The 26,429-nt window shown below is 44.1% G+C and overlaps 1 protein-coding gene across 2 annotated transcripts in view; it reads left to right on the top strand.

Moving 5' to 3' along the window:
- ERN1 (endoplasmic reticulum to nucleus signaling 1) overlaps nucleotides 1-26,429 on the top strand; it is a 91,998-nt gene that overhangs the window by 20,820 nt on the left and 44,749 nt on the right. For both annotated transcript variants that reach the window (XM_023212065.1, XM_023212063.2), the window contains exon 2: nucleotides 11,854-11,974. In XM_023212065.1, the coding sequence (XP_023067833.1) occupies nucleotides 11,854-11,974 (121 nt within the window). The remainder of the gene's footprint in view (nucleotides 1-11,853; nucleotides 11,975-26,429) is intronic.

Genomic DNA, 26,429 nt, shown 5'->3' with positions numbered 1-26,429 from the left:
CTCAGGAATTTTCATGCTGAACATTTTTTAAGGACCCCTCCCTGTATAATTTGCAGTGCCAGTTGCTATACTGGGTTTCTATAGAGACTCTAAAAATTACATTTTGGTCTCATCCGAAAGATCCAACCCTCATATCAAAGTGGAGTGCCGATCTTCATCTACCCCAGCAGGATTCAAAGGGGGAGCTTCAGGCCTGAAGTAATTTAGGCGTTGGCTCTCAGTGAACCATGATTTAAAGTAGTGAAATTATAGTGTGGCATAGTGGGCAAGAGGACTAGACGGGGAGGCGGAGGCCTTGGTTCCAGTCCAGTGTCTATGGTTAACTGTCTGTGGTGCCCTGGGCAAGTCACTTCACCTCTCTGAGCCTTGATTTCCTTTCCTGTGAAATGAGAGGGTTGGGTAAGGTAATCTCTTCGGTCCTTTTCATCTCAAAAATTACACATCCCAGAAGCAGTAAACAGTCCCTACTGGTGGATCTGCGTTGTGTGCAGCCGCAGGGACTTAAAGGATTATCCAGCTAATTGGAGAGAGGAAGGTGATATGGTGGCCTGGGCCAGTAGAGAAGTGTGTGATCCTCAAATCAACTTCAAACAGTGGGAATCCTGGCTGGCAGAAGTCAGTCAAGCCAGATATCTCAACTTGGGTGTATTTCATAGTACTTCTAGCCTAAAGTTTGGCAACATCTGGCCAGTGTGGGTAGCAATTATGTCATAAATACAGTTGTTTGTAGGTAATTTTATTTTAACTAGAGTATTTTTCCACTTTCTACTTGACTCTCCTATCTTCTCCTCTACTGTCCCCTGCAAGAAATTCCTAACTAAATGTGAAGAGCAAAATTGACAGTTTCAGATTAGTTGCTATTACCAGGACTGAAAAAGTTGGTATGTAATTAAATTATTATTATTTTTTTCCCCTTGGGGTTTCTCCGTGAGGACTTCTTTTTTTTTTTTTCAATTTTTTTTTTTTTTTTTTTTGAGATGGAGTTTCCCTCTTGTCACCCAGGCTGGAGTGCAATGACGTAATCTCGATTCACTGCAACCTCTGCCTCCCGGGTTCAAGCAATTCTTCTGCCTCAGCCTCCCAAGTAATTGAGATTACAGGTGCCTGCCACCACGCCCAGCTAATTTTTTGTATTTTTAGTAGACATGGGGTTTCACCATGTTGACCAGGCTGGTCGCGAACTCCTGACCTCAGGTGATCCACCCGTGTCTGCCTCCCAAAGTGCTGGGATTACAGGCGTGAGCCACTGAGCCCGGCCAGGACTTCTTAATAATAGGTTTAACTACGCATGAGTAGACATACTCAAATGGCTAAAATTTGACTTTTTGTAAGGCTGATGGTGCACATACACATTTATAATCTGTTGGGCCTGTATTAGTTTAGTTTGTTTAGGATGTTTCTCCACTAAAGTAAATTAGCCCAATACATTTCTTGGTTGTTACTAGATATCAGTTGGTGCTGTTTCCCTTTAGCAAAGACAACAAAATAGAGTAGCGACACCTGCATTCTAAAGCTCAACCACTAAATGATCGTGTAACCTGGGGTTTCAGTTTTCATATCTGTAAAATGTGGGATTTGGCTTAGCTCCCCAGGGATCCTCAGGGACCTTAGGGATTTGATACCACCCTGAGAAAAAGGGCTTGTTTTCCTGACCATGGCGGGGAAAAGGATTTCATGTAGCACCTTTCGTGCCCAGATATATTTCTTCTTCCAATGATGGCAATATAAGTGGATGGCAGAGCGACCATGAACACAAACAGAACTGCAAATGATTGAACTCAGACACTCAGCCCAGGGCCCCAAAACCAGTGTGGGGGGAACTATATTCACCTATTGTGAAATTAGCATACCTTTGCATTCAGGAATACGGTGGATTTATGAGGTACTTTTTTTTTTTTTTTTTTTTTTTTTTATCAGATCTATTAAAGGAGGACGGTAGCCTAAACTGAAGAAGAGTCCTAACTGTCTTGGGTGGTGGTTAATTACACCATATGCCAGACTTGCCACAAACACTGAAAGTTTAACTCTCTCAGCTGCTTAGTTTGGAAACCACACAGTGCCGTTCAGTTAGGCCTTGGCCTTTACTGCATCCCAGCTAGACACTTGACTCCCATCCAAAGCAAATGTCATGGTTGCCTTTATTGACTTAATATCAGGAAACATAACAGCCGATAGACTGGTTAGAAGGAACTGTATGATTGATGGATTATTGCTGACCTACACACAGGTAAACGAAGTATAACAGAATTTGGAATGACTTAGTAGTGGACTGAAATCTTTAAAACAGTAAGACTTTTGTTTGTGTCTATGGCTGATGTTTTAATTCTGTTCTGAATGTCCTTCCATAGACAGGAGACTAAAAGTAGTGAAATTTCTGTTACTCACTGTTCAGGTGGCTATATAGAAATCTCCATATTTGGGTATAAGTACTTTGCTGCTGTATGTGTAAATGAGATGAGGGTCAGGGAACAGGGTTTGATTTGAATAAAAATCTTTTGTGTAGGCTAGCTGCTCAAGCCTATAATCCCAGCACTTTGGGAGGTGAGGCAGGAAGATTGCTTGAGCCCAGGAGTTCAACACCAGCCTGGGCAACATACAAAAAATGAAATAAAAAGCCGGGCATGGTGGTGCATGCCTGTAGTCCCACCTACTTGGGAGGCTAAGGAGGGAGAATTGCTTGAGCCCAGGAGGTCGAGGCTGCAGTGAGCTGTGATTTGTGCTGCTGCACTCCAGCCTGGGTGACAGAGCAAGACCCTATCTCAAACAAGCAAAACAAAACAATTTTTCTTTGTATCTGTAGTAATTAGGTCTTTACTTAACATAACTTCAGAGATAGTCCTTTGTGAGCTGAGAGTTGAGCCCCTCCTGATCATTGTGAGACTTTTACTCTGAGGGCTTGCTTTAATCACTGAGAGAGCTTTATGTTATGGGCCTTTGCACTTACTGGGCACTGATTTCAGTGTTCTACTGCTTTGGTGAATTTTTTTTTTTTTTTTTTTGTCTTTTTGGCCATGATGGGACAGTCTCCTACCATGTGATGAAATGGTATTAGAAAGTGGTACTCTGCTGGCTGCCTTTATAAAGCAGAGAATCACAAATGGCCAGGCTTTGAGTTTATCGTCTGAGGTAGATAATATTGCTGCAAGTAGAAGAATTGTAGACACAGATGTCCTTGTTTTGAATGTCCTTTAGTGCCTTTCAAGGGTCTATGTTATAGAATACCATTTTGAGGTACTTCTTCCTGCTATATTGGTGTTACTGCACAGGTTGAGTGAGAGAGAGAGAAAGAGAGTTTGTATGTGTGTGTAAGAAACCCTGTAGGACTGGTGTCCTGTTATGGCATGCCAGAAAGTGTCTCACTGGTATTTCTTAAAATCAGCTGATCCATCTTGTGGCTTTCAGCTGGTTATAGCCAGCAGAATAATCCAGTCTGTTTGTCATTACTCATTATTAGCCCCTACTTTCTTATCCATCTAGACAGCACCCCTCACCACATCCACATGTGTATACAGGCAACCTTATCTTGCCTTTTTTGATAGGTGCTTTGGCATAGGCACATTCCCCTGTGTAGCGTGCCCTTCCCACCTCCAAGCATGATTGCCAAGGTTAGTAATTATAAGCTCTAATTCCTTAGCACATTCTAATCCGCTTGAAATCATTATTCTACATTTAGCGACATGCACTTTTAATTGTTCTCAAGATTTCGTATGTCCTAACTGGACAGTAAAACAAAATTTCTTGGAAATCTTTGTTATATAATCCTTCTCTCACTTGCATACCTGTTTCAAGTCTTACCTTTAATACTGTAGTGTGTATTCATTAGCCAACTAAAAGGAGCCCTTATGCCAATTTATTGTTTTACCTCTGTGCCAACCATCCAGTAGATTTGAGTCCTGGCAAGGAACCCTGCGCTGCAAAAGGCAGCCTGGCTGTTGTTGGCAGGTTGCAGGTTCCAAGAACTGAGGAACACATGGTATTGTATGATATTCTATTGTCCTTGCTCAAATTATGTAAGTATTTTTAGTTTGGAGGAATGGTTTTCTTTCTTTCTTTTTTTTGAGATGGAGTTTTGCTCTTGCTGCCCAGGCTGGACTAGAGTGCAGTGGCACAATCTCGGCTCACTGCAACCTTCACCTCCCAGGTTCAAGCAATTCTCCTGTCTCAGCCTCCCAAGTAGCTGGGATTACAGGCACCTGCCACCATGCCCAACTAATTTTTGTATTTTTAGTAGAGACGGGGTTTCATCACATTGGACAGACTAGTCTCGAACTCCTGACCTCAGGTGATAGGCCCACCTCAGCCTCCCAAAGTGCTGGGATTACAGGTGTGAGCCACTGTGCCCGGCAGCTTTCTTAACCTTAAATAAATACAACTAACGTTGGGATTATGCAATAACACAGTAATCCAATGAACAGAGAGGACTATTAGCAAAACAAACAAAAACACACACACAGAAGAAAACCAGCCTCTGAACAAATTCTAGAGATTGGTGTGATATTCCTAAAAAAGTTTTTTTTTGTTATTAGCCAGATTATTGTATAAACTCTGTGGTCTGTTGGAGTAGAGGTGGGATGGGGAGAAGATTTGTAGAAAAGATTTTTATTTTAAGTCTTTTTTTTTTTTTTTAATTATCAGGTAAGTCAGCCAGATAACTATTTTATTTTATTTTATTTTATTTTATATTTTATGTTATGTTATATTATGTTATGTTAAGCTTATGCCTGTAATCTCAGCAACTCAGAAGGCTGAGATGGGAGGATTGCATGAGGCCAGGAGTTCAGGACCAGCCTGGTCAATGTAGTAAGACTCTCATCTCTACAAAACATTTAAAAATTGGCCAGGCTAGTGTCACACACCTGTAGTTCCAGCTACTTGGAAGACTGAGGGGAGAGGATTGCTTGAGTCTAGGAGGTCAGGCTGCAGTGAGCTCTGATCACTCAACTGTGCTCCTACCTGGGTGACAAAGCAAGATCTTGTCTCAGAAAAAAGAAGAAAAAAGAGACAGGGATGTACAGTTGGATTGGACTTGATCCATTTACATGCCATCTGAGAAGTGTGTGACTCTCTAGTTCACAATCGTAAGTTTTCTGTGTCTGTGTGTGTGTGTGTACACGCCTTTTTTTTTTTGCAGGGGTAAGATGCTCCAGTTTTGTAAATGGAACAGAGATTTTAAACCTTGTTAAGTATAGATCACTGGAAAACTGTGGGTATGGAACATGTGTGCATGACACTGTATCCTCCCACTGACTTAGAGGTGAAAAGGCTGTGCCATTTTAATGATCTTATTTCTGACCCCCCCCCCTTTTTTTTTTTTGAGACAGAGTCTCTCTCTGTCACCCAGGCTGGAGTGCAGTGGCGTGATCTTGGCTCACTGCAACCTCTGCCTCCTGGATTCAAGCGATTCTCCTGACTCAGTCTCCTGAGTAGTTGGGATTATAGGTGTGCACCACCGCGCCTAGCTAATTTTTGTATTTTTAGTAGAGATAGGGTTTCACTATGTTGGCCAGGCTGGTCTTGAACTCCTGACCTCAAGTGACCCACCTGCCTGGGCCTCCCAAAGTGCTTGGATTACAGGCATGAGCCACCACACCTGGCCCTGTCCCTTGTTATCAGGTAGTCAGTTAACCTGGGAATCAGTTCTTGAAATGTATGTCTGAAATTGACAAGCTGCATTTCTTTGGCAAAAGCAGCATTTCTGAAACCCCTGAGAAGGAACATTCGGCTTTCATATGTTCTGAATCTCAGAGGAGCTTGCAGTGTCTTCCCTGCTGTACTTATCATTGCATGGGGCGACAGTGCAGTGGTAAGTGAAAACAAGCCAAAACTTCGGTGATAAGGCTGCTGAGATCAAGCCCTGGTGTTTTTTGTTTGCTTGTTTGTTTTGAGACAGGGTCTGGCTCTGTTGCTCAGGTTAGAGTGGAGTAGCACTGCCTTGGCTCACTGCAACCTTTGCCTCCCAGGCTCAAGCAGTCTTCCCTCCTTGGCCTCCTGAGTAGCTGGAACTGCATACACAAACCACCATACCTGGCAAATTAATTTTTTTTTTTTGGTCAAGATGGGGTCTCTCTATATTGCACAGGCTGGCCTGAAACTCCTGGGCTCAAGCAATCCTCCTGCCTGGGCCTCCCAAAGTATTGGAATTACAGGTGTGAGCCACCATGCCCAGGAAGCTGTGGATTTTTTGCTGGTTGTTCTCCAGCCACTGATGAGCTTGCCTCCCTGCCTGACCAGTCAGTCCCAAATGCTGGTTTAGAAACTGGTGGTGTTTTTATTAGAGGCCATTTCATTTGTTTTTGTGCTGTTTGAACACCTATGTGCCCCGTGTCCGTAATTCTCTTTACTGAAGACTTTTTCTAAATGAAGTCATTTCAGAAGGCATTTAAGAAAATATTTTTTCTTACCTGAAATATATGTAAATAGTTAATTAATGCAAAAGCATTAACAGCTGAATTCACAAGATTAGGGAATGATTAAATTGTTGGTGATGTGTCTTTCAATCATCTCTGCATAAGCAGTTGATAGCCACTTCTACATCTTGCAGTAAATGCAGAGTGAGTGGTGGATTTTATGAATGGGGAAGCTGCTGGATTTTGTGTAACATTGCTTTTTTTTTTTGGAGATGGAGTCTCACTCTGTCACCCAGCCTGGAGTGCAGTGGCGTGATCTCGTCTCACTGCAGCCTCTGCCTCCTGGATTCAAGCGATTCTCCTGCCTCAGCCTCCTGAGTACCTGGGATTACAGGCACCCGCTACCACGCCCAGCTAATTTTTGTATTTTTAGTAGAGACAGAGTTTCACCATGTTGGCCAGGCTGGTCTCAAACTCCTGACCTCAGTGATCCGCCCACCTCGGCCTCTCAAAGTGCTGGGATTACAGGCATGAGTCGCCACGTCCAGCCATAACATTGCTTTATAATCGGAACATTGAACATCAGGATCCAGTGCTGGTCTTGTGTTGGCTTTCATGGGAGGGAGACTCTTGTTACAGTCTTAGCTGAGTAGGGCTGCAGTGAGGACTCTTATACCACCAAAGACCGCTAAGTGACACATGTTGGACAGAGTCTGATGTCTGTGAGGACCAATTAGCTAATGGATATTTAGTTTTAGGCTATGCTAGCTAGATGCCTGCCATTACCCTTCCCACCCTCCACAGTTACTCTTGGTTACTTTCTACAAGTCACCATCAAAGCCAGGAGTATATATTCCACTTTTTTTTTTTTTTTAACCTCCCAACTACTAGTTTTAAAACTGAATCAAATTCCAAATAGTTGTTAACTTGACACAGATCTGCAGACTCGACATTTTCTTTCCGTTTTCAGGCTCTCTGGAAACCAATGCGTGTGCCATAGGGTAGGTTGCTTGTAGAGAAAAGTGAGCACTGAGGACTGAAATGGCTGGGCAAAAACAAGGCGCAAGTTCATCTTTGTGAAGCAGCGTTTTTCATTGTTCAGGTACAAATAGTTCTCAGCTGTGCTCAGTATCACACAAGGCATCTGGAAACATGTTTAATTCATGTTAGCTCTAGCAACTACATTTGAACTCAGGCATGTTCATGCTTTTAAAAATGCCAGAGGGCAAAAAGCCAGAAAATTTGTAATTTTTATTTACCTTATGAGAGAATAACACTGTTCCGAGTGGCTCCCAGGAGTTTTGATTTGGTACCGTTGAGAGCCTTGAGAAGAGAACAACCTGCCAATTTTAATAGTTCGTGACATTTCTGTGATTGACGGAATTCTCAGTTGCCAAATTCAGCTTCTTTCTAAACTTTGTATTTTTGAGATTTTTCCAAGACTGAATTAGTCATGTGATTAGTGGTGGTGGTGTTGTTTTTGTTTTTGAGACAGATCCTTGTTCTGTCACCCAGACTGGAGAGCAATGGCGTGATCTTAGCTCACTGCAACCTCCGCCTCCTGATTCAGGCAATTCTCCTGCCTCAGCCTCCCAAGTAGCTGGGATTACAGGCATCTGCCACCAGGTCTGGCTAATGTTTTAGTATTTTTTTTAGTACAGACAGGGTTTCACCATGTTGACCAGGCTGGTCTCAAACTCCTGACCTTAGGTGATCTGCCCGCCTTGGCCTCCCAGAGTGCTGAGATTACAGGCATGAACCACCGCTGCCGGCCGTGATTAGTGTTTTGTTTTGATCTATGAACCAACCGCAGACAGTTGCTCTTCCAGTGGCTTCCAAGATGCTCAGACAAGGCAGGTGGCTTTTGTTTCCACTAGTACTTCCACTAGTAGCAAAGGAGCACTGATATCTTTTAGTAAATATTAACCCTTTTAAATATTAATACTGTGATAAGATATACTTGGGGCATTTAGTTCATTATGGTTGTACTGTTGGCTTTAATAACAGCAAACTCTTCTTATTCTTGGATGCGTACAATCTTATTGGGAGACCCCTGTGTTTCTAAACTCTGATCCCTTGTTTGGTGGAGATTAACGATCAAAGGTGGTTGAGTTGCCTACTGTCCTGAGGTGGAAAGTGCTTCACATGGAACTTAGGCGCTTGCTGAAGCTTCTTTAAATTCAAGCTTCTCTGCTACCTGCTAGCTTGTCCATCTTCTTTCTACTTTGTGAAAAATTCACTACAGATTAGCAAATCATATTATTGGAAGTTTAAAAAATGAGAGAAGAAATATTGCTATAATTTTGCAGTGTTGTTTTCTCTCTCTCTCTCTCTTTTTTTTTTGGAGACAGAGCCTCACTGTATCCCCCCAGGCTGGAGTACAGTGGCGTGATCTAGGCTTACTGCAACCTCCACCTCCTGGGTTCAAGTGATTGTTCTGCCTCAGCCTCTTAGGTAACTAGGATTGTAGGCACCCGCCACCACGCCCGGCTAATTTTTGTATTTTTAGTAGAGACGAGGTTTCACCATGTTGGCCAGGCTAGTCTCGAACCTCTGACCTCAAGTGATCTGCCTGCCTTGGCCTCCCACAGTGCTGGGATTACAGACATGAGTCACTGTGCCTGGCCCTTTTTTTCCCTTTTTCTATCTGCATATTTCATCAATGGGTGTGTGGTGGGGACTCTTTGGGTTGCAAGTGACAGAAACCTAATTCCAACAGGCTTAAGCAAAGAGGGGAAGTTTTTGTAAGGACTGGAGTGTCTCTGAGCCCAAGGGCAAGACCTTAGCTAGGCCTGAGGAGCTGTGGAAACCAGGGTGGGCTCTCCCAGTCTTTTCAGCCATGTTTCTTCTCAGGCTGCTTTCTGTTTATGTGTCTTTCTCATTCAGCTTTTTCCATGTGGCAGAAAACACATTCACAGAGCTCTCTCAAGTCTTATTTCCACTTTATTCTTATTTATTTATTTATTCTTTGAGACAGAGTCTCACTCTGTCACCCAGGTTAGAGCGCAGTGGCGCAGCCTTGGCTCAGTGTAATCTCCCTGCAAACTCCACCTCCCAGGTTCAAGCAATTCTCCTACCTCAGCCTTCTGAATAGCTGGGACTACAGGCACATGCCACCACGCCTGGCTAATTTTTATATGTTTAGTAGAGATGGGTTTTCACCATGCTGGCCAGGCTGGTCTCGAACTCCTGGCCTCAGGTGATCTGCCTGCCTTGACCTCCCAAAATGTTGGGATTACAGGGGTGAGACACCACGCCCAGCCTTATTTCCATTTTAGCCATCCAGAGTTTAACTCATTTTTTGTGTGGCCCCCACAAGACCTGTTGTACAGAGTGGTTATTCCTGTGATAACTTTGAGGGGTGGAGGAGGGCTCAGCAGGGATTTCCACTTCTTGGCCCCAGGTATGCATAATTTGCCCTTTCACTTATTCATCCTCCAGACTGTCACACCTAACATAGTCCAGCCATCCCACACCAAGCTGCACACCCATTCCCCCTCCTCAGTGGCAGACAGCCCCAATTCACTTAGCCAGTTTACTCATGAACTCCCGGTGACCTTGTCATAGGGCCACAGTTCTCCAGGCCCAGGTACCTTTGGTTCAGGTGGCTTGTCACCATCTGGACCCTCTGGGCCGAAATAATTCTAACCACTCCTAAACAGTGACCTTTGCATCCCCGGCTAGGGCAGATACCACCCTTGAGGCTTCTGTTTTCCTAGCCGATTCATACTCTGAGATTAATTTCCTAGTTCCAAAGGTGGAATTAAAAGCACTCTTCTTCCTCAGACTTGAGACTTTGCACAAAGTAGACTCGGTAGTTGGCAACACAGCTTGCTGGATATCCTTTCTCCCATTCCAGGGAGTGGGCCCTGGCCCTGGGCAAAGCGAAGAGGTAGGATGCGCAAAGTTCTGGCAACCGTTTCACTCCCTCCGCTGGTGGGTCTCCACCATGGAAAAGGAATACGGGACCCCGGAGTATTTGTCCTGCCACCTCAGGCTGCCCTGGAGAGAGCCTGTGGGGCCGTCCCTTTGAAGGATTAATTAGGCATCTTGGCTCTTACTGAGAGTAGCCGGGCCTTCTGGGAACAGGCTCCCATGCACAAATAACCCCAATCCTTTTACATTTAATGCTCCATACTTCTGTATTTCAAAAATAGCATTAGTGCCAGAATTCAAACTGTTGCAGTATAGGCAAGTTGCATTGGCCTGTGTTTTTTTAATTGAAGACCCGGGGGAAAAGCTAATTTGCAGGATAGTATAGTGACAAAGGAGGAGAAAATCTCATTCCAAGGGTGGGGTTGCTGAAGGGACCCTACCTCAAAAGGGAAATCTTATCCAGGAAACCTTACCAGCTGTCACCTGCAAATGTGTCCATGTGTGTGCATGTGCGCACACACCTGCTCCCATGGAAACCCTGTGGAATGAGGGTATAATTCCTAGCAAAGCCAGAGGACAGGCAAGCCAAAAAAAATCTGTCCAGTGTAATTGTAACCACAGTGGATATCAAATCTTGGATTCTATATTTCCTTTATAATGTATATCAGCATTTTTCTATATTGTAGATTTTTCCAAGTGTTATTTTAGTGATAATTATTTCACTGAGCATATGTCTTTATTTATCTTAGCCGTTTAGATATTATTGGAAATTTGGGTCTTTCCAGTTTTTGTGTTTATAAATGGGATGTCATGAGTATCATTGTGCACAGAACTTTTTGAATTTCTGGAGTTATTTCTTTAGAGTATAGAAGTGGAGTTACAGGATCAAAAACTATGAGCACTTTTATATTTTCCAGGAAGATGATCCTAGTAATTTTCAGTGCTACTAGCGATGGATGAGAAATTTCACAGCCTTTGGCTATTTCCTTTCAAATGTTTTTTGTTTTGTTTTAAGTTTGTTGAGAAAAAAGGTCCATTTTAATTTAAATTTTATTTTTATTCTAAGTGAGGACCAGTTTGGGGTTATGCTTTTTATTCATTTACTTTTATAACATGTCTTTATTGGAATCTTGGTGTTTTATTTTATAAATTCTTTGTATAATGGAAGCTGTTTTTCCTATTTTGCTTTAAGCATTTTCCCCTAATTCTTTGCTTTCTAAAATTGCATAGTGTGTGTGCGCATGGGTGTTGGCATTCTTTTTTATCATAACGTCTTATGAGATGATCAGGTTTTCGAGAATAGAATAGATCCAAGAGAAGGAAGTCAGAAAGCTGAGCATACTTTGCCCCTTTATTTCAGCGGAGGCTGCCCATGGATTATTTCAGAATTCTCGTCCTTGTCCTGTGAGGTCATGAGCCTGCCTGTCTGCAGGCAAGATCACTGCTTAGAGTGAGGTGACCTGGGTTCTAGTCCTGAGTGAGTGGGAATTTAGGCTCTCCACCTTCCATTTCTTCATCTGTAAAATGGAGGGTTTTAGCTGGATAACCTTGGGGGTGGGGGCTCTGTGATTGTACATGCCCAAGGCGAAGAATCATATCAACATGAAGATTCTTCTACATCTCCTTGCAGATTTTTGGAAGTACCAGCACAGTGACACTTCCTGAAACCTTGTTGTTTGTGTCAACGCTGGATGGAAGTTTGCATGCTGTCAGCAAGAGGACAGGCTCAATCAAATGGACTTTAAAAGAAGGTAATTTGGATTTGGGCCTGGGGCACCATGGACATTTACTTAGCTGGTTCCACAGAAACATATTCGGAGAAAGAGAAAACATTGCTCATTATCTAATAAAATAAATAAGAAATAAAGAAGAATGGGATCAAGAGAAGAAAAGGTGTTCTGCTCAAAGGATGTTTGTAGTTTTGCTGTGGTTATCCACTAAGTGCATCAGTTAAAGAAGCACGTTTTATCTGCTTTTCTTTTTTGCTTCTGTTTAGACTTCATGTTAAAATGGCCCTAGGCTTTTCTATTAATAGCTCTGGCTGGTTGGTCTTTATGAAGACATGCTGCACTCAATTTGTTCTCATGATTAGAATCTTGTAATCGTAATTACAAGAAGGTATCTTCTCAACACCTCAAATTACTCATTTGTTTTTATAGAGGCTGAAATAACAGAGGGCTGTAAGATTTGACATTCATCCAAGTTAACCATTTTATTGGGTTGTTATGGTGAGGGGAATAAAGACTGAGCTTGTTTCTTACTTAACATACCATGCGTCCATGTTATGATCTGCTCTTACTGATGGTAACTAGCAGAGTCAAGCCCTATAGCTGGGAAATTGTATTTGATTTCCAAAGTAATTTTTCCAGATAAAGCCATGCAAATCCCAGGATTTGGGACTTTCAGAGTCACCTATATTATTTAATCTGTCTAGCAATAAATCTCATTTGGCCCGAGGTTTGGGTTTGAACAGCATCATTCTCTTTCGTCACTACTCTGTGACTCATTACTTTCATGAGCACAGCCAGTGTTTTTCCTTCCTTAATAAAATGTTCCAAAACAGTATGCTAGATGGAAAAATATTGGCATATGTCAGAAGGTCACACATTGTCTTGTGAATTCAGCAACAAACCTCATTACCGTCCATAGATGATGGCAGCTAGGTTACCACAGGCCATCCTGCCCCACCTGCATGGGCCCTGCTTGGATCAGCAGGGACTTAAAGCAGCCCAAAGACCAGCTCTCTCAGGAGTGTGTGGCCACAGGAAGACTGTAGAGTGTTTTATGACAGCTTCCAAGAACGTCATCTGTACTGTATCTCCATTGCATTTAAGCCTTTTAATGTTTTTAAAATGAAACAGAGTCCTTCAGACTTCAGGATTTCCTATTTTGTCCAAAGATGAAAATCAGCAAATCACACAAGAATTGAGAGAAACACTTTGGCTATGGAATGTTAGGGCATGTTTTTCAGTTTCATTGTTCCCAGGCAGGGCATCTTCACCCTGAGCCACTTCATTCTGCTTTGTTTTGCCCTGCACATAATGCTTGAAGTAGTTTTTTTCCAAGTCTTCATTTCTGCAAGTAACGTCATCTGTATCCAACAAAACTGTGTCCTGTTACTTGGTCAAACATCAGAGTTAACCTGTTTTCTCCTCTAACTTAGAGTTGAAAGAATTTGACTCTTTTTTTTTTTTTGAGTTGGAGTCTTGCACTGTTGCCCAGCCTGGAGTGCAGTGGTGCGATCTCCGCTCACTGCAAGTTCCGCCTCCCGGGTTCACGCCATTCTCCTGCCTCAGCCTCCGGAGTAGCGGGGACTACAGGCGCACGCCACCAGGCCCGGCTAATTTTTTTGTATTTTTAGTAGAGATGGGGTTTCACCGCGTTAGCCAGGATGGTCTCGATCTCCTGACCTTGTGATCCGCCCGTCTCAGCCTCCCAAAGTGCTGGGATTACAGGCGTGAGCCACCGCACCCGCCCGAATTTGACTCTTTTTAACTCAATTGAATGTGTATTTAGAGAACCTGGAATGTGAGAGATACCTACATATTACAGCAGTCCCCAACCTTTTTCACACCAAGGACCATTTTCGTGGAAGACAGTTTTTTCATGGACCGGGGGAGCAGGGGCAGGGAATGTTTGGGGATGACTCAAGTGCATTACATTTATTGCGCACTTTATTTCTGTTGTTATTACTACATTGTAATGTAGAACGAAATAATTTTACAACTCACCATAATGTAGAATCAGTGGGAGCCCTGAGCTTGTTTTCCTGCAACTAGACGGTCCCATCTGGGCATGATGGGAAACAGTGACAAATCATCAGGCATTAGATTCTCATAAGAAACATGCCACATAGATTGCTTGCATGCGTAGTACACAATAGGGTTCACACTCCTATGAAAATCTAACGCCGCCAATGATCTGACAGGAGGTGGAGCTTAGGCAGTAATGCCAGTGACGAGGAGCAGCTGTAAATACAGATGAAGCTTTGCTTGCTCACCCACTGCTCACCTCTTGCTGTGTGGCCCGGTTCCTAATAGGTCATGGACCCATCCACAGACCAGTATGGGTCCACAGCCCGGGAGTTGGGGACCCCTGTTGTATAGGACACCAAAATGAAAAAGGCAGACCTTGTCCTCAAGAGCCCCATGGTCTAAACCCTTGGTGAAAATACAAGAACACAGGACTTCAACACAGCGGAGTCCTGTAACCACTCATGAGAGGGACCAGTAATGTGCTGTGAGCCCACATCCATTTGGAGGGCCGGAAGCTCTGTGAAGTAGGGTGTCGGAGGTAAGCCCTGGTGGGTGAATTGAGTTCAGTCAGGAGTGAGGTCTGGAGAAGAGCAAAGGAGGCAGCAGGTCTAGGGTGCAGGAGCTGCTGACCCCGTTTAGCAGGAGCTTAGCAACGTCTCCAGGTACAGGGAGGGAGGATTACAAGGGGACCTTGAGCCTTACGGGAGTACTTAGGCATTTGTATCTGACTGAACAGGAAATTGGGAGCTGTTAATGTGACTGAACAGGTGAGTGACTCAACAGGTGCTTGCTTTGCCATGAATCCAGCAGCTGTGTGTGGGATGACTAGAGACAGGAAGCAGACCTGGAAAACAGGGAGGGATGGGAAGGGTGAGAGGCAAGCCAGAAATAGAATCAGTAGAATCCAGTGGCTGATTAGGGAGGAGGAGTTACAAGACACTTAAAGGAAGAATTAGAGAAATCCAATTAAAGTCTAATAATTTATTTTCTTTTTTTTGAGACAGAGTTTCCCTCTGTTGCCCAGGCTGGAGTGCAGTGGTGTGATCTTGGCTCACTGTAAGCTTTGCCTCTCAGGTTGAGTGATCCTCGTGCCTCCACCTCCTGAGTAGCTGGGATTACAGGCATGCGCCACTATGCTTGGCTAATTTTTGTATTTTCAGTAGAGACAGAGTTTCACCATGTTGGTCAGGGTGGACTCAAACTCCTGGCCTCAAGTGATCTGCCTCCCAAAGTGCTGGGATTACAGATGTGAGCCACCATGCCCAGCCTAATAATTTCCAGTAGTATTCATGATGATCTAAGTCTGTTTTTCTAATAATAAACTGGCTTGTTTTAGTTCAGCCCTGGATACCAGTGGCCTTAACTTACATTTCTATACAAAGATTAAAGATAGTAATGTGTAGATACCCTGAGTTTTCAGTTTAATTTTAATCTTGTGGTTATAACTAAAGATTTCAACATCTTTCTAAATTGTTAAATACAGATAAATGATAAAGGTATCCAGATGCTACTCTAAGTCCTGAGGATACAGCAAGTGAGCAAAACACGCAAAACCTTTTATCATAGAACTTTCATTGTAGTGGGAAAACAGGAAATCAGTTACTTAGTAGTGACAAGAGGTTTGGAGAAAAAATGAAGTGGGGACATGGAATGGGCAGTGCCAGGTTGGGGTGGGAGTCTGCAGTTTTCTTTTGTTGTTTTTTGTTTTTTTTGAGACGGAGTCTCACTCTGTCGCCCAGGCTGGAGTGCAGTGGCCGGATCTCAGCTCACTGCAAGCTCCGCCTCCCGGATTTACGCCATTCTCCTGTCTCAGCCTCCCGAGTAGCTGGGACTACAGGTGCCTGCCACCTCGCCCGGCTAGGTTTTTTTTGTAATTTTTAGTAGAGATGGGGTTTCACCGTGTTAGCCAGGATGGTCTCGATCTCCTGACCTCGTGATCCGCCCATCTCGGCCTCCCAAAGTGCTAGTATTACAGGCTTGAGCCACCGCACCCGGCTGAGTCTGCAGTTTTAAACAGGGAGGGCGCCACTGAGGAGGTGTCATTTGAACAAGAGCTCAAGGAGGCAAGGGAGTCTTGTAGACAGCAGGCATAGTGGGTCAAAGGCGGAGTGTCCTTAAATAAAAAAGGGTGGGAGTGTCCCTGGCATGGTAGAGGAGGAGCACAGAGTTGATGTAGCGGGAGGAGATCAGCTCAGAGAGAGATGGGCCAGCCATACAGGGCAGGAGGGACCCGCGCTTCCTTTACTTAACATTTACTATAAAGATGCTTACTGAAACAAAATGTATAGTCAGTAAACTACATATACACAGTTTCAAAAAGAAATAAACATATTACCGAACGGGTAGTCTAAAACAAATAATAGGAAAGTAATTTTTAATCACATAGATGTAACATGTAAATGCTCGGGCACACACTGACACTCCCCCTGTTGAGCAAATGCTGTGCCTGTTGATGCAGATGGAGACAAGGGCAGGACAGTTTACCACCATAGGCATGGCAGCTGGATTTCCAAGATGGTGAACTGTTCTTGGTAGTGTTTCAAACAAAAGAAGTATAGCCTTACCTGCCTTACACAGTAGTTACGTTCAGAGAAAATTCAGTATATTATGAAAAAGTACATTTGTGCTTACGTGTGAAACAGACTGTAGGCTCAGATAATTAGTAAAGGGTTTTGACCGATGAGAATGTCTGGCAGGACATTAGAGTGGCGTGCAGATGCGGGGCAATCCTTGGTTGTGCAGGACCACTAGAATCCCTGGTCCCCCACACTTAGTGCCTATAAAGTCCCCTGGTCTCCGTGACCACCAGAAAATACCTTCGTCGATTTCCCAAGCATTGCCTAGGGAGCTGTGCCCTCCCTGTGGATACCAGTGGTGTAGGGCCTAGCGACTGGTGTGAGGACATTGGCTTTTTCTCAGCCATTGGAGGAACCTGAGGCAGGGAGCCACATGCCCTGTTGTTCTGGACTGAATATTTGTGTCGTCCTTCCACTGCCATTCATAAGCTGAAGCCCTAGCCCTCGGTGTGATGGTACTTGGAGAAGGGGCCTTTGGGAGATAATCATGAAGGTGGGGCCCTTAGGATAGATGACCGTCCTTATGAGAAGGGAGAGACCAGAGCTTGTTCATTCTCTCTCCACCGTGTGAGGACATGGTGAGAAGGTGGCTGTCTGCAAGCCAAGAAGAGAGCCCTCACCAGAAACCAATCTCAGACTTCCAGCTTCCAGAACCATAAGAAATAAATGTCTGTTGTTCAAGCCCCCTAGTCTATGATATTTTGTTGTAGTAGTCTGAGCCGAGTAAGGCACATGGTCTCCACTTTACAAGATCAACAAGTGCTGTGTTGAAACTGAACAGATGGGGCCAGGAAGAAGCTGGGAGACCAGGTAGGGGTGTATTGCACTAGTCCACATAAGAGAGGATACTAGCCTGGGTCTAAGTCTCAAGGAGGGATTCAGAGTTGAATGGAATAAACTTGCTGATGCAAACACATACCTTTAACTCACCACACTGGGGTTCTTCAGAATAGAGGCCTGTGACTTCATTCTGCTGTTTACTTTTTTCAGGAGCCAACAAACTGGGCTTTTTTTTTTTTTTTTTTTTTTTGGCTTTCTGTGTTGGTTTGGCAGGTGCTTTTGTTCCTCAGTCAAATGTGTTGTGGTTCCCAGAAATGGAGGTTTCTTACACCATAGTGGCAAATTATACCTAACAGAGAAAATGCATTTTGTCTTCTGGAACTCATTTGGGTTGTGACATTTTGCTTTAGAGGCCATCCTTCTAAGCAGTGATTTTGTAACTGTAGTCTGTCTTTCTCTAAAACCTCACCAGTGAGTATAGTTGAATACATTTCATCTGTGTACTTTTAGACCAAATGCAAACTGAGAATGTTGCCATCACGTTTTGTTTTAGATTAGCTTGCTTTGGCCTGATGGAGTTGAGAGGACTTTCTTTAGTATTTCCAGGGCTGATATAGGGCTTCTTGAGCTCACCTTGAAATACTAGTTAATGCTGATTTTTAACACTCAAATCCCCATCAAATTACAGGTTATTCTTTAGTAACCATGCTCCGTTATCTTCTGTCTCCTTTCCAATAATAGTAGGCATGAAGGGCTGGGTCAAATTAGAACCATTCTTTACTAATCATAAAAATCTGCTAAATATGCAATATGACTCCTCTCCTAGCCAGCTGGGCCCAGACTCCTGAGATGTCCCTTGAGTGGACATTTAGATAAATGATAAAGCTATCCAGATACTACTCTAGGTTCTGAGTATATACCAGGTGAACAAAACAGGACATAATACTGGAGATTTCTTTGGAGGGAAGAGTCAGAACAAAGTTATTTGAAATTTGAAGACAATTTGATTCTCACATGAGTGTCTCTTTCTAAACCTGTGCCTGTTGCCACAGTTCCTCCCTGTGCTGACAGAATCACGGCCAAGCAGTCTAGAAACTAGAGAAAATAGAATGATGCTGTGCTACTTCCCCCTTGATGCCCAGTGGTCACCAAGCCCTGTCATGTAGACTGGGAAGGACCCTGCAAACCTGACTCCTCCTATCTGGCCCCATTGCTGGTGCCTTAGCCAGGCTCTTGGCATTCATTTCCTAGGTGAATGCAACAGCCTCCTGACCACCATCCATGTCCCCTCCCCACCTTAGCCCTCTCGTTCACTCATCATACTGCCCTCAGATGTACCCTCCAAAAAGACCAATTGGACCTAGCTGTACCTGCCTGCTGAAATGCTCTTGGTGTTGTCTATAGTGGTGGCATTGCGCCTGTGCCAGTGTGTGGTGGTGTGTTACCTATGAATGATGAGGGAAGGACAAATAGGGAACGTGAGCATCATCCATGATGGGTTGACCGTTTCAACAGCTGGCCCTTCACCCCTGCTGGTTTGAGAAGTGCTGCTCCACAGGGTCAAGTCTAAGCTCCTTAGTGCATGTGCGAGGCCGTTCATAGTCTCTCACCGCCCCCTGCCCCAACTCCCTGGGCTCCCTCCCTTGCCCAGCAGGTGCCCTACTTGCAGCCATGTAACTCCTTACCAGGCCTTGGAGACCTCTGGCCTTTGCTCATGCTCCCTTTCCATCAGCAGCCTGCAATGTTAGACAAGCTCCTGTTCATCTGTGAAGACTCCTTCCCAGATTGCCTCCCTGGCTTCTCAAGCAGGGTGAGCCACTTTTTTGTCTGGGTTCTGGAGGTGCTTTTCTGCACCCTCTGTTGTGGCACTTCTGGCTTGTGTTGTGAATTTTTGTTCTCATTTGCTTCCTAGTGGATTTCTACCTCCTTGCTGGGGCTTTGGGCAGCCAGGATGCTCAGTAAATGTCCGAGGCACTTGATGCTGTCTCGGGTCCCAGAACTCTTCTGCCTGGACGTCTTTTGGGAGTCCTGAGAAACAGATGGGACTTGACTGCCTTCTCAGGATGAATCGTTTGTTGCTTGTATCATAGTCATGACAGTTTCCGGTTGTGGTTTCTGATCTTGAGTTTTGCATGGCTTTTGGTGGTTGGGTTTTCTGTCCTGCGCTTTAGGCAGTGTGTGTGTGACTCTGGAAGAGTTGGAGGTCGGTCCTCAGAAGTGCAATGGAAACATGAGAAGGGGAAATTGTGGAAAGTGATGATGTTTTGTTAGCAGATCTAATCTATTTTCTCTCAAGGACTTTTCTAGGCTTACAATATGCATCATCTACCTTTCTACCTCACTGCTTAAATATAAGAAAAGTGTTTGTTTCCTCTCCATCCTTGTGAAGGATTGAAAATTAAGTTTTATGAGAGGGACTGTGAGAGAAACCTGTTTTTGCTTTTGAGCATCTTGAAAATGTGTTGGTTCTTTCTTTTTTTGTATTTTACTTTTAAACATAGAAGGTTTAAAACATACCCAAATGTAGAAGTATTATATAAAGAACCCCCATGTACTCATCACTCAGCTTCAACAGGGACTGGCTTGTAACTAGCCTTGTTCTTCTGCAGCCCCACTCACTTTCCTCCCTTATTTTTGGGACTTGCTTCAAAGTAATGCATTTCTCATTTCAGATGGCTCCTCTTAGCAGCTGCTACACACGTAGTAGTGTGGATCTCAGCTCCGATGAGTCATCTTTGCAGCATTGGTTGGTGTGTGTTGGAATACGGTTGTGATTGTTGAAGTACATGGATAAAGTGCCTTATTTTGTCTGTGACTTAGTTACCTGTCCCTTTGTTCACTTTCGAGCATCTGGTTCGATGGCACCCCATCACTCAGGAATGAATTCTGTGAAGTTATGACATCCTGAGAGGCACTTGGACACAAGCTGTACTGTTGAATTGTCTTCAGCGCGTTCATGATTGATTATAACGTTCACTGTGTTTTTTGGCCTGAGTTACTTCTGCCAAGGTGGAGATGAATGAGAATGCAGTAGAATTCAGCTGCCTTTAGTATGGGCAGTTTTCTGGATTACTTGGTCATTTCTACATGATCATCTTTGTCAAATGTGACATTTAATGACTTATGGAGGTTACCTCCAAAGAAAACTTGTTACATCCTTTTCCAGTTCTGCTGAGATGAGAATTTGGGTAGCTTTTGATTAGATGTCTTAAAAAAAAAAATGCTTTCCTCATGACAACTGAACTGTAAAGAATGTCTGAGACTTTCTGTCTTACAATTTGGACCTAACAGCTTTAATGGGAGTTTATGGCTTAGGTTAATGAAGTGCTTTTTCTCTGGAGGGAAGGAATGAGCTGCCATTGGGGAGAAATACTCCCTAATTGGGCCACTCGAATGTATGAAACATATTTGGGAGACTGAAGGTTTGAATTAAGGAAGGGTGAATGAGTTTGTTTCTGCCAGTAATTTTTTTTTTTTAAATAAGAAAACAGTATTAGAACCTTAAACACATTCTTGAGAAAATAGCAGTTGTTTACCTCATTCAGACTACACCTTTCTAGTTTCACTGTTACCTGTCAGCCAGGGTTAAAATCTCCATGTCACCTTTAACTCTTTCCTTTCTCCCACTACATTTATCTAGACAGGGCTCCGTTTTGCTGACACTCTTTTCCCTCCCGTCTGTTTCTGACTCCCCTCCTCACTCGTCGCTCCTCCCCGACTGGGGTCTGTCTGTTGTAGCACCTTTGTGATTCCTTCTCCCGTTTTTCCTTCATTTTGTGCCTTGATGCCCGCCTGTCTAACCAGCCTTCAGAGGCTTGTACAGGTTGAGTATCCCTTACCTGAAATGCTTGGGACCTGAAGTGTTTCTGATTTTGGATATTTTCAGGTTTGGAATATTTGCATGATATTTACCAGTTGAACATCTCAAATCTGAAAATCTGAAATCCAAAATGTTCCAATGAGCATTTCCTTTGTGCGTCATGTTGGCGCTCAGGCTTCAGATTTTGGAACATTTCAGATTTTGGATTTTTGGATTTGGGATGCTCACCCTGTGTCACTTTCCTCTTTTTTCTTTTTTTTTTTTTTTTTTGAGACTGAGTCTCACTCTGTCGTCCAGGCTGGAGTACAGTGGCGCAATCTCGGCTCACTGCAAGCTCTGCCTCCCGGGTTCACGCCATTCTCCTGCCTCAGCCTCCTGAGTAGCTGGGACTACAGGCGCCCGCCACCTCGCCCGGCTAATTTTTTGTATTTTTAGTAGAGACGAGGTTTCACCGTGTTAGCCAGGATGGTTTCGATCTCCTGACCTCATGATCCGCCTGCCTTGGCCTCCCAAAGTTCTGGGATTACAGGCGTGAGCCACTGCGCCCGGCCCACATTCTTCTTTTTCTCAGAGGCTTCCAGTTGGACTATTCCACATCACAGAGTGTTCAAGGCTTTCTTCCCCATGGTGTCACTGCCTACAGTCCAGCCTCATTTGTGATGTTCCTCAGGAGGAACATGTCACATTTGCTGAGCCTGCGTCCTCTGTCCCGTGAACACAGTGACAGTTTTTCACTCATGTTTTCTTGTCATCCCTGTGCTCGGGGCCGGCTGCCTTTATGAGGGTTTTCTGCTCCGAGTATTCTGGTCCCCACCTAGGAAAGCCTGTGGTGCATGCCCCATGTTCTAGCAGTTCGTTATGTATGGTTCTTGTATATTAGCTTTGTAACTCAAACCATAAGCTCCCTTCTTTATCCTGCATGGCACTTAACAGAGAACCCAGCTGAAGCAGATGTCTGACAATTGTTTCTGAGATGTGTTTGGCGCATCTCAACAGAAAGTTACTAGTAGCAGAATGTCAGTCCTCTTCCTCCTGGCGGGGGTGGGTAATGGGGGTGCGTGCGTGTAGAGGATTACACGGACTATAAAGCAGTTGAGACTTCATCTCTGCTCTTTGGGTCCTTAAATACCTTTCAAAGGACCAACCCAGAGCACTTAGAAGGGACTTGTTTGGGGACTTCCTAACTGTGTGGTGATATCTTAGCTGTACAGGAGAGAGAGCTGATTTCCAATGCTGTGTTATGGGGCTCAGAAAGGTGGTCAGATGGGGTCAGAAAGAACAAGGTGGAAGAGGGTGGTAAAGCCAGAGGTCATCTAGATTCTACCGGAAAAGCAAAAGCAGTATGTTCCAGAAATATCCGTGCTCATCTGGGAGAGAGAAGAGAAGGATCTTACAAGGCTCCTTGAGCTCCAGTCAAGTGAGCAACCTGTTCTTGTGGCTTCTGTAATCAAAGAGATCTTATTTCTTCCTACATGGAAGGAAGTGTGCCCAGAGCTACCTCCAGAGAGAGGCCATCAATCTTGAAGTCTGGTTTGAAACAATTATTTAAATTTTGGTTGATTTCATCAAAGACATTTTTCTGTTCAGCTGACTTATCACCTCATGTTTTCCCCATTCCCTCACGAATTCTGCCAACCCTGCATTCAGGGAAGCCTGAGATGGTCCTGATGGGGTCCTTCATGCTCTTAACATAGGTTTCCCTTCAGTCTCTGCGCCCTGTGCAACTGGAAGAGCAGGCTTTCCAGAATTATGCCACAGGTGAGAGCCGGAGGAACAGGCCATTCTCTCCAACCTATTGCAGATGTTTGCCTTAAATAGCTTCTGTTTTTAGCTTCTTTTTTTCTTTTAACTTTTCATTTTATAAAAACTTTATACATACCCCAAATTAAGGAGAGTAGGTGTACCCAGTGCCCAGCTTCAGTAATGATCAACACGTGGTAATCCCCGTCCCTCTCCCTTAAATACTTTTCAAAAGGGCCAACCCAGAACATTTGCAATCACTGCTAGAGGTGCACTTAAAAGGGACTGGTTTGGGGACTTTCTGAGTTTCTAGATTGTACAACTGGATGGAAGTGGAACCCACCAGCCAATCTGGGGAATGTGAACCGAGGAACAGGTCCTGGGGCTGTGGCCTTGGGTTGAGACAGCCATAGCAGTTGCAAGTGGGACTGGGTCAGGAGTCCAAGGGAGAACATCGTCAGATGCCATATGGAGGATTTGCAAGTGTTGGTTTTGGTCACGGGAACTTGACAGTGGTAGTTCTGATCTTATTCTGAGAGTAGGGGCCAGAGGGCAGTGAGTGGAGGAAGGTAAGAAGGCAGGAAAGTCGAACAGAGGATTCGGAGCAGTGTAGTTTCCCTGCATGGCTCAGTCACCCACCTTGGGTTATAGAGGCAAATTCCCTGTCTCTACCTACAAAGTCAGCTTCCTGGAGGAGGAACCTAGGAATCAACATTCTAAAAATTCCACAGGTATCTCCAATACGTTGCTGGTGGAAATATAAAACAGTACTACCACTTTTGCAAACTGTTTGTCAGTTTCTTGCCAAATGTAAACAATATGATACAGCCAAGTCCTCGTCCTTAAGTGTTTTAAGAAATGAAAATAGGGCGGGGCACGGTGGCTCACACCTATAATCCTAGCACTTTGGGAGGCCAGGGCGGGTGAATCATGAGGTCAGAAATTCAAGACCAGCCTGACCAATAGGTGAAACCCCGTCTCTACTAAAAATACAAAAATTAGCTGGGTGTGGTGGTGCACGCTGTAGTCCCAGCTACTTGGGAGGCTGAAGCAGAAGAATCACTTGAACCCAGGAGGTGGAGGTTGCAGTGAGCTGAGATTGTGCCACTGCACTCCAGCCTAGGCGACAGAGCTAGACTCCATCTCAAAAAAAAAAAAAAAAAAAAAAAAGGAAAAAGAAAAGAAATGAAAATACGTCCAAATAAAGACTTGTACACAAATGTTCACAGCAGCTTTATTCACACCAGCCAAAAAAATAGAAGCAACTCAAATGTCCCTCAGCAGGTAAATAGGTAAACAGATTGTGGTAAATTCTTACGGTAGAATACTATTCAGCAGTAAAAAAGAGTGAACTATGATACACACAACAATATGGATGGATATCCAAGACATTATGTGAAATAAAGAGGCCAGGCACAAATGAGTATCTGTGATGTGGTCATTTGTGAAATTTTAGAACAAACGAAATGAACTTGTGCTTATCTGGAGCAGGATTTGGGAGTGTTGAATCCAAAGGGATATGAAAAAAATGTTTTAGGGTGATGGAAATGTTCTGTATCTTGATGGTGAAGAGAGTTACATGGGTGTGTGTGTTTTTTAAGATTCATTGAACTGTAAACTTAAATGGATGCATTTTGGAGGAAAAGGAGACTGTGCAGAAGAGTGGGCAGAGCCAAGGGGTTTTTGTATTTACAGGCAAAGGAGGAGTTGAAGATCCTTGAAGACAGGATCTAGTGTGAGTGTGAAATACCTATGAGTGAGAAGACAAAAGCATCGTCCCTTTATAGAGATGTGAAAGGAAGGGTGGAGCTGAGCAAATGTAGAAGGCAAAGGGTAGAAAGTTTCAGCGAGCTTACTCAGTTTCCCTTAATTTTCCCTGTAACACAGAAGGCAGAGTCATTTGTGGAGAGACAGGGACCTTGAGGCAAGGAGTAGTTTGAAATACCAGCTACAGGGGTGAGAACAGAAGTCAGCCAGGATCTCCTAGTTGCAGGGGCCTAGCTGGCCACACCATGGAGATACTGTGTATGATGGTATCTCCACAAATGATCGCAGTGTTTTCTACAGCCGTGCTCAGAAGCCTGGATGGAGGAACAGGGACTGCTATGCAGATCCTGGGTTCAGGGTGAGTAGAGCTTATCTGCTGGATTATTAAAAGTGATCAACAATGGATTTCCAGGCTGGGTAAGAGTGGAAGTAGGAAAGAAACTGCTCTAGTTTGAATATTTGACCCTCCAAACCTCATGTTAAAATTTGATTCCCAGTGATGGAGGTGGAGCCTAATGGGAAGTGTTTGGGTCTTGGGGGTGGATCCCTCATGAATGGCTTGGCGCTATCTTCACTGTAGTGAGTCCTCACCCTATTAGTTCTTGTGAGAGCTCGTTGTTAAAAAGAGCCTGGCACCTTCTCCCCTCTCTCTTGCTGCTTCTCTTGCCCTGTGATCTCTGTGCACACCAGCTCCCCTTTGCCTTCTGCCACTAGTGGAAGCAGCCAGAAGCCTTCATCAGAGGCAGATGCTAGTGCCATGCTTCTTGTACAGCCTGCAGAACCGTGAGCCAAATAAACCTCTTTTCTTTATAAATTACCCAGCCTCAGGTATTCCTTTATAGGAACACAAACAGACTAAGACAGGAAATGAGACTTAATTACTCCATTCAACAAATACATTGGTTACCACCTGTGTGTCAGGTATTGTTTTAGATCCCTGGGAAGATGCAGATAACAAAAAAATAAATCCCAACCCTCAGTGGCCAGAGTCAGGCATTAAGTAAGCAATAAAATATGCAGAACTACAGAGGTGGTAAGTGACATGGAGAAGAATTAAGCAGGAAAGAAGGGTTGGAAATCCTGGGCAGTAGAAAGTGATCATGGGAGACCTCTCTGAGATGCCAACAGTTGATCAAAGACCTAAGCAGAGGAACAGCCAGTGCAAAGGTCCCGAGGCAGGGGCAGGCCTGGCAGTGCTTGTTGAATACTTGGAGGCCGGCATGGCTGGAATGGAGTGTGTGGGAAATAGTGGGAGATTATTAGAGGGTGACAGGTTGAAAGGGAGGGACTGCTTGGGATTTTTGAGCTACTGTGTAAACACTGACCTTCACTGAGTGAGATGGGGAACCACCAAAGGATTTTGAGTGACAGAGAAGCTTAATCTGATTTATGCCTTTCAAAGGATCACTCTTCTCAGTGTCAAAGCATTGACTTACAGTCTTGACAAACATTTAATCCACATAGAGATGCCCCATGAGGTTGATTTATCTCTATTTTTTTTTTCCTTACTGATGAGGAAATTGAGGCTCCGTGAGTTTAAGTAACTTTGCCAAGGTCACTCAGCTGGTGATTGGCAGAGCCAGGATTTACGCCTTCGTTTGTCTGATTCCAAAGACCACACAGATTAGGAGAGGAGGGAAGACAAAGGGTTCCAATGGTGTTGAAGGGAATGGGAACAGGACACAGAACTGTGATTGGCATCGAAGTAGACCACAGAGTGTGGCAACTGGTAGCATGTGTTAGGGAGAAATACATGTCAACAGTGTCG

Source organism: Piliocolobus tephrosceles, chromosome 16 (genome assembly GCF_002776525.5).
Source record: "Piliocolobus tephrosceles isolate RC106 chromosome 16, ASM277652v3, whole genome shotgun sequence".
NCBI lineage: Eukaryota > Metazoa > Chordata > Mammalia > Primates > Cercopithecidae > Piliocolobus > Piliocolobus tephrosceles.
This window is presented reverse-complemented; position numbering and strand designations above follow the sequence as displayed.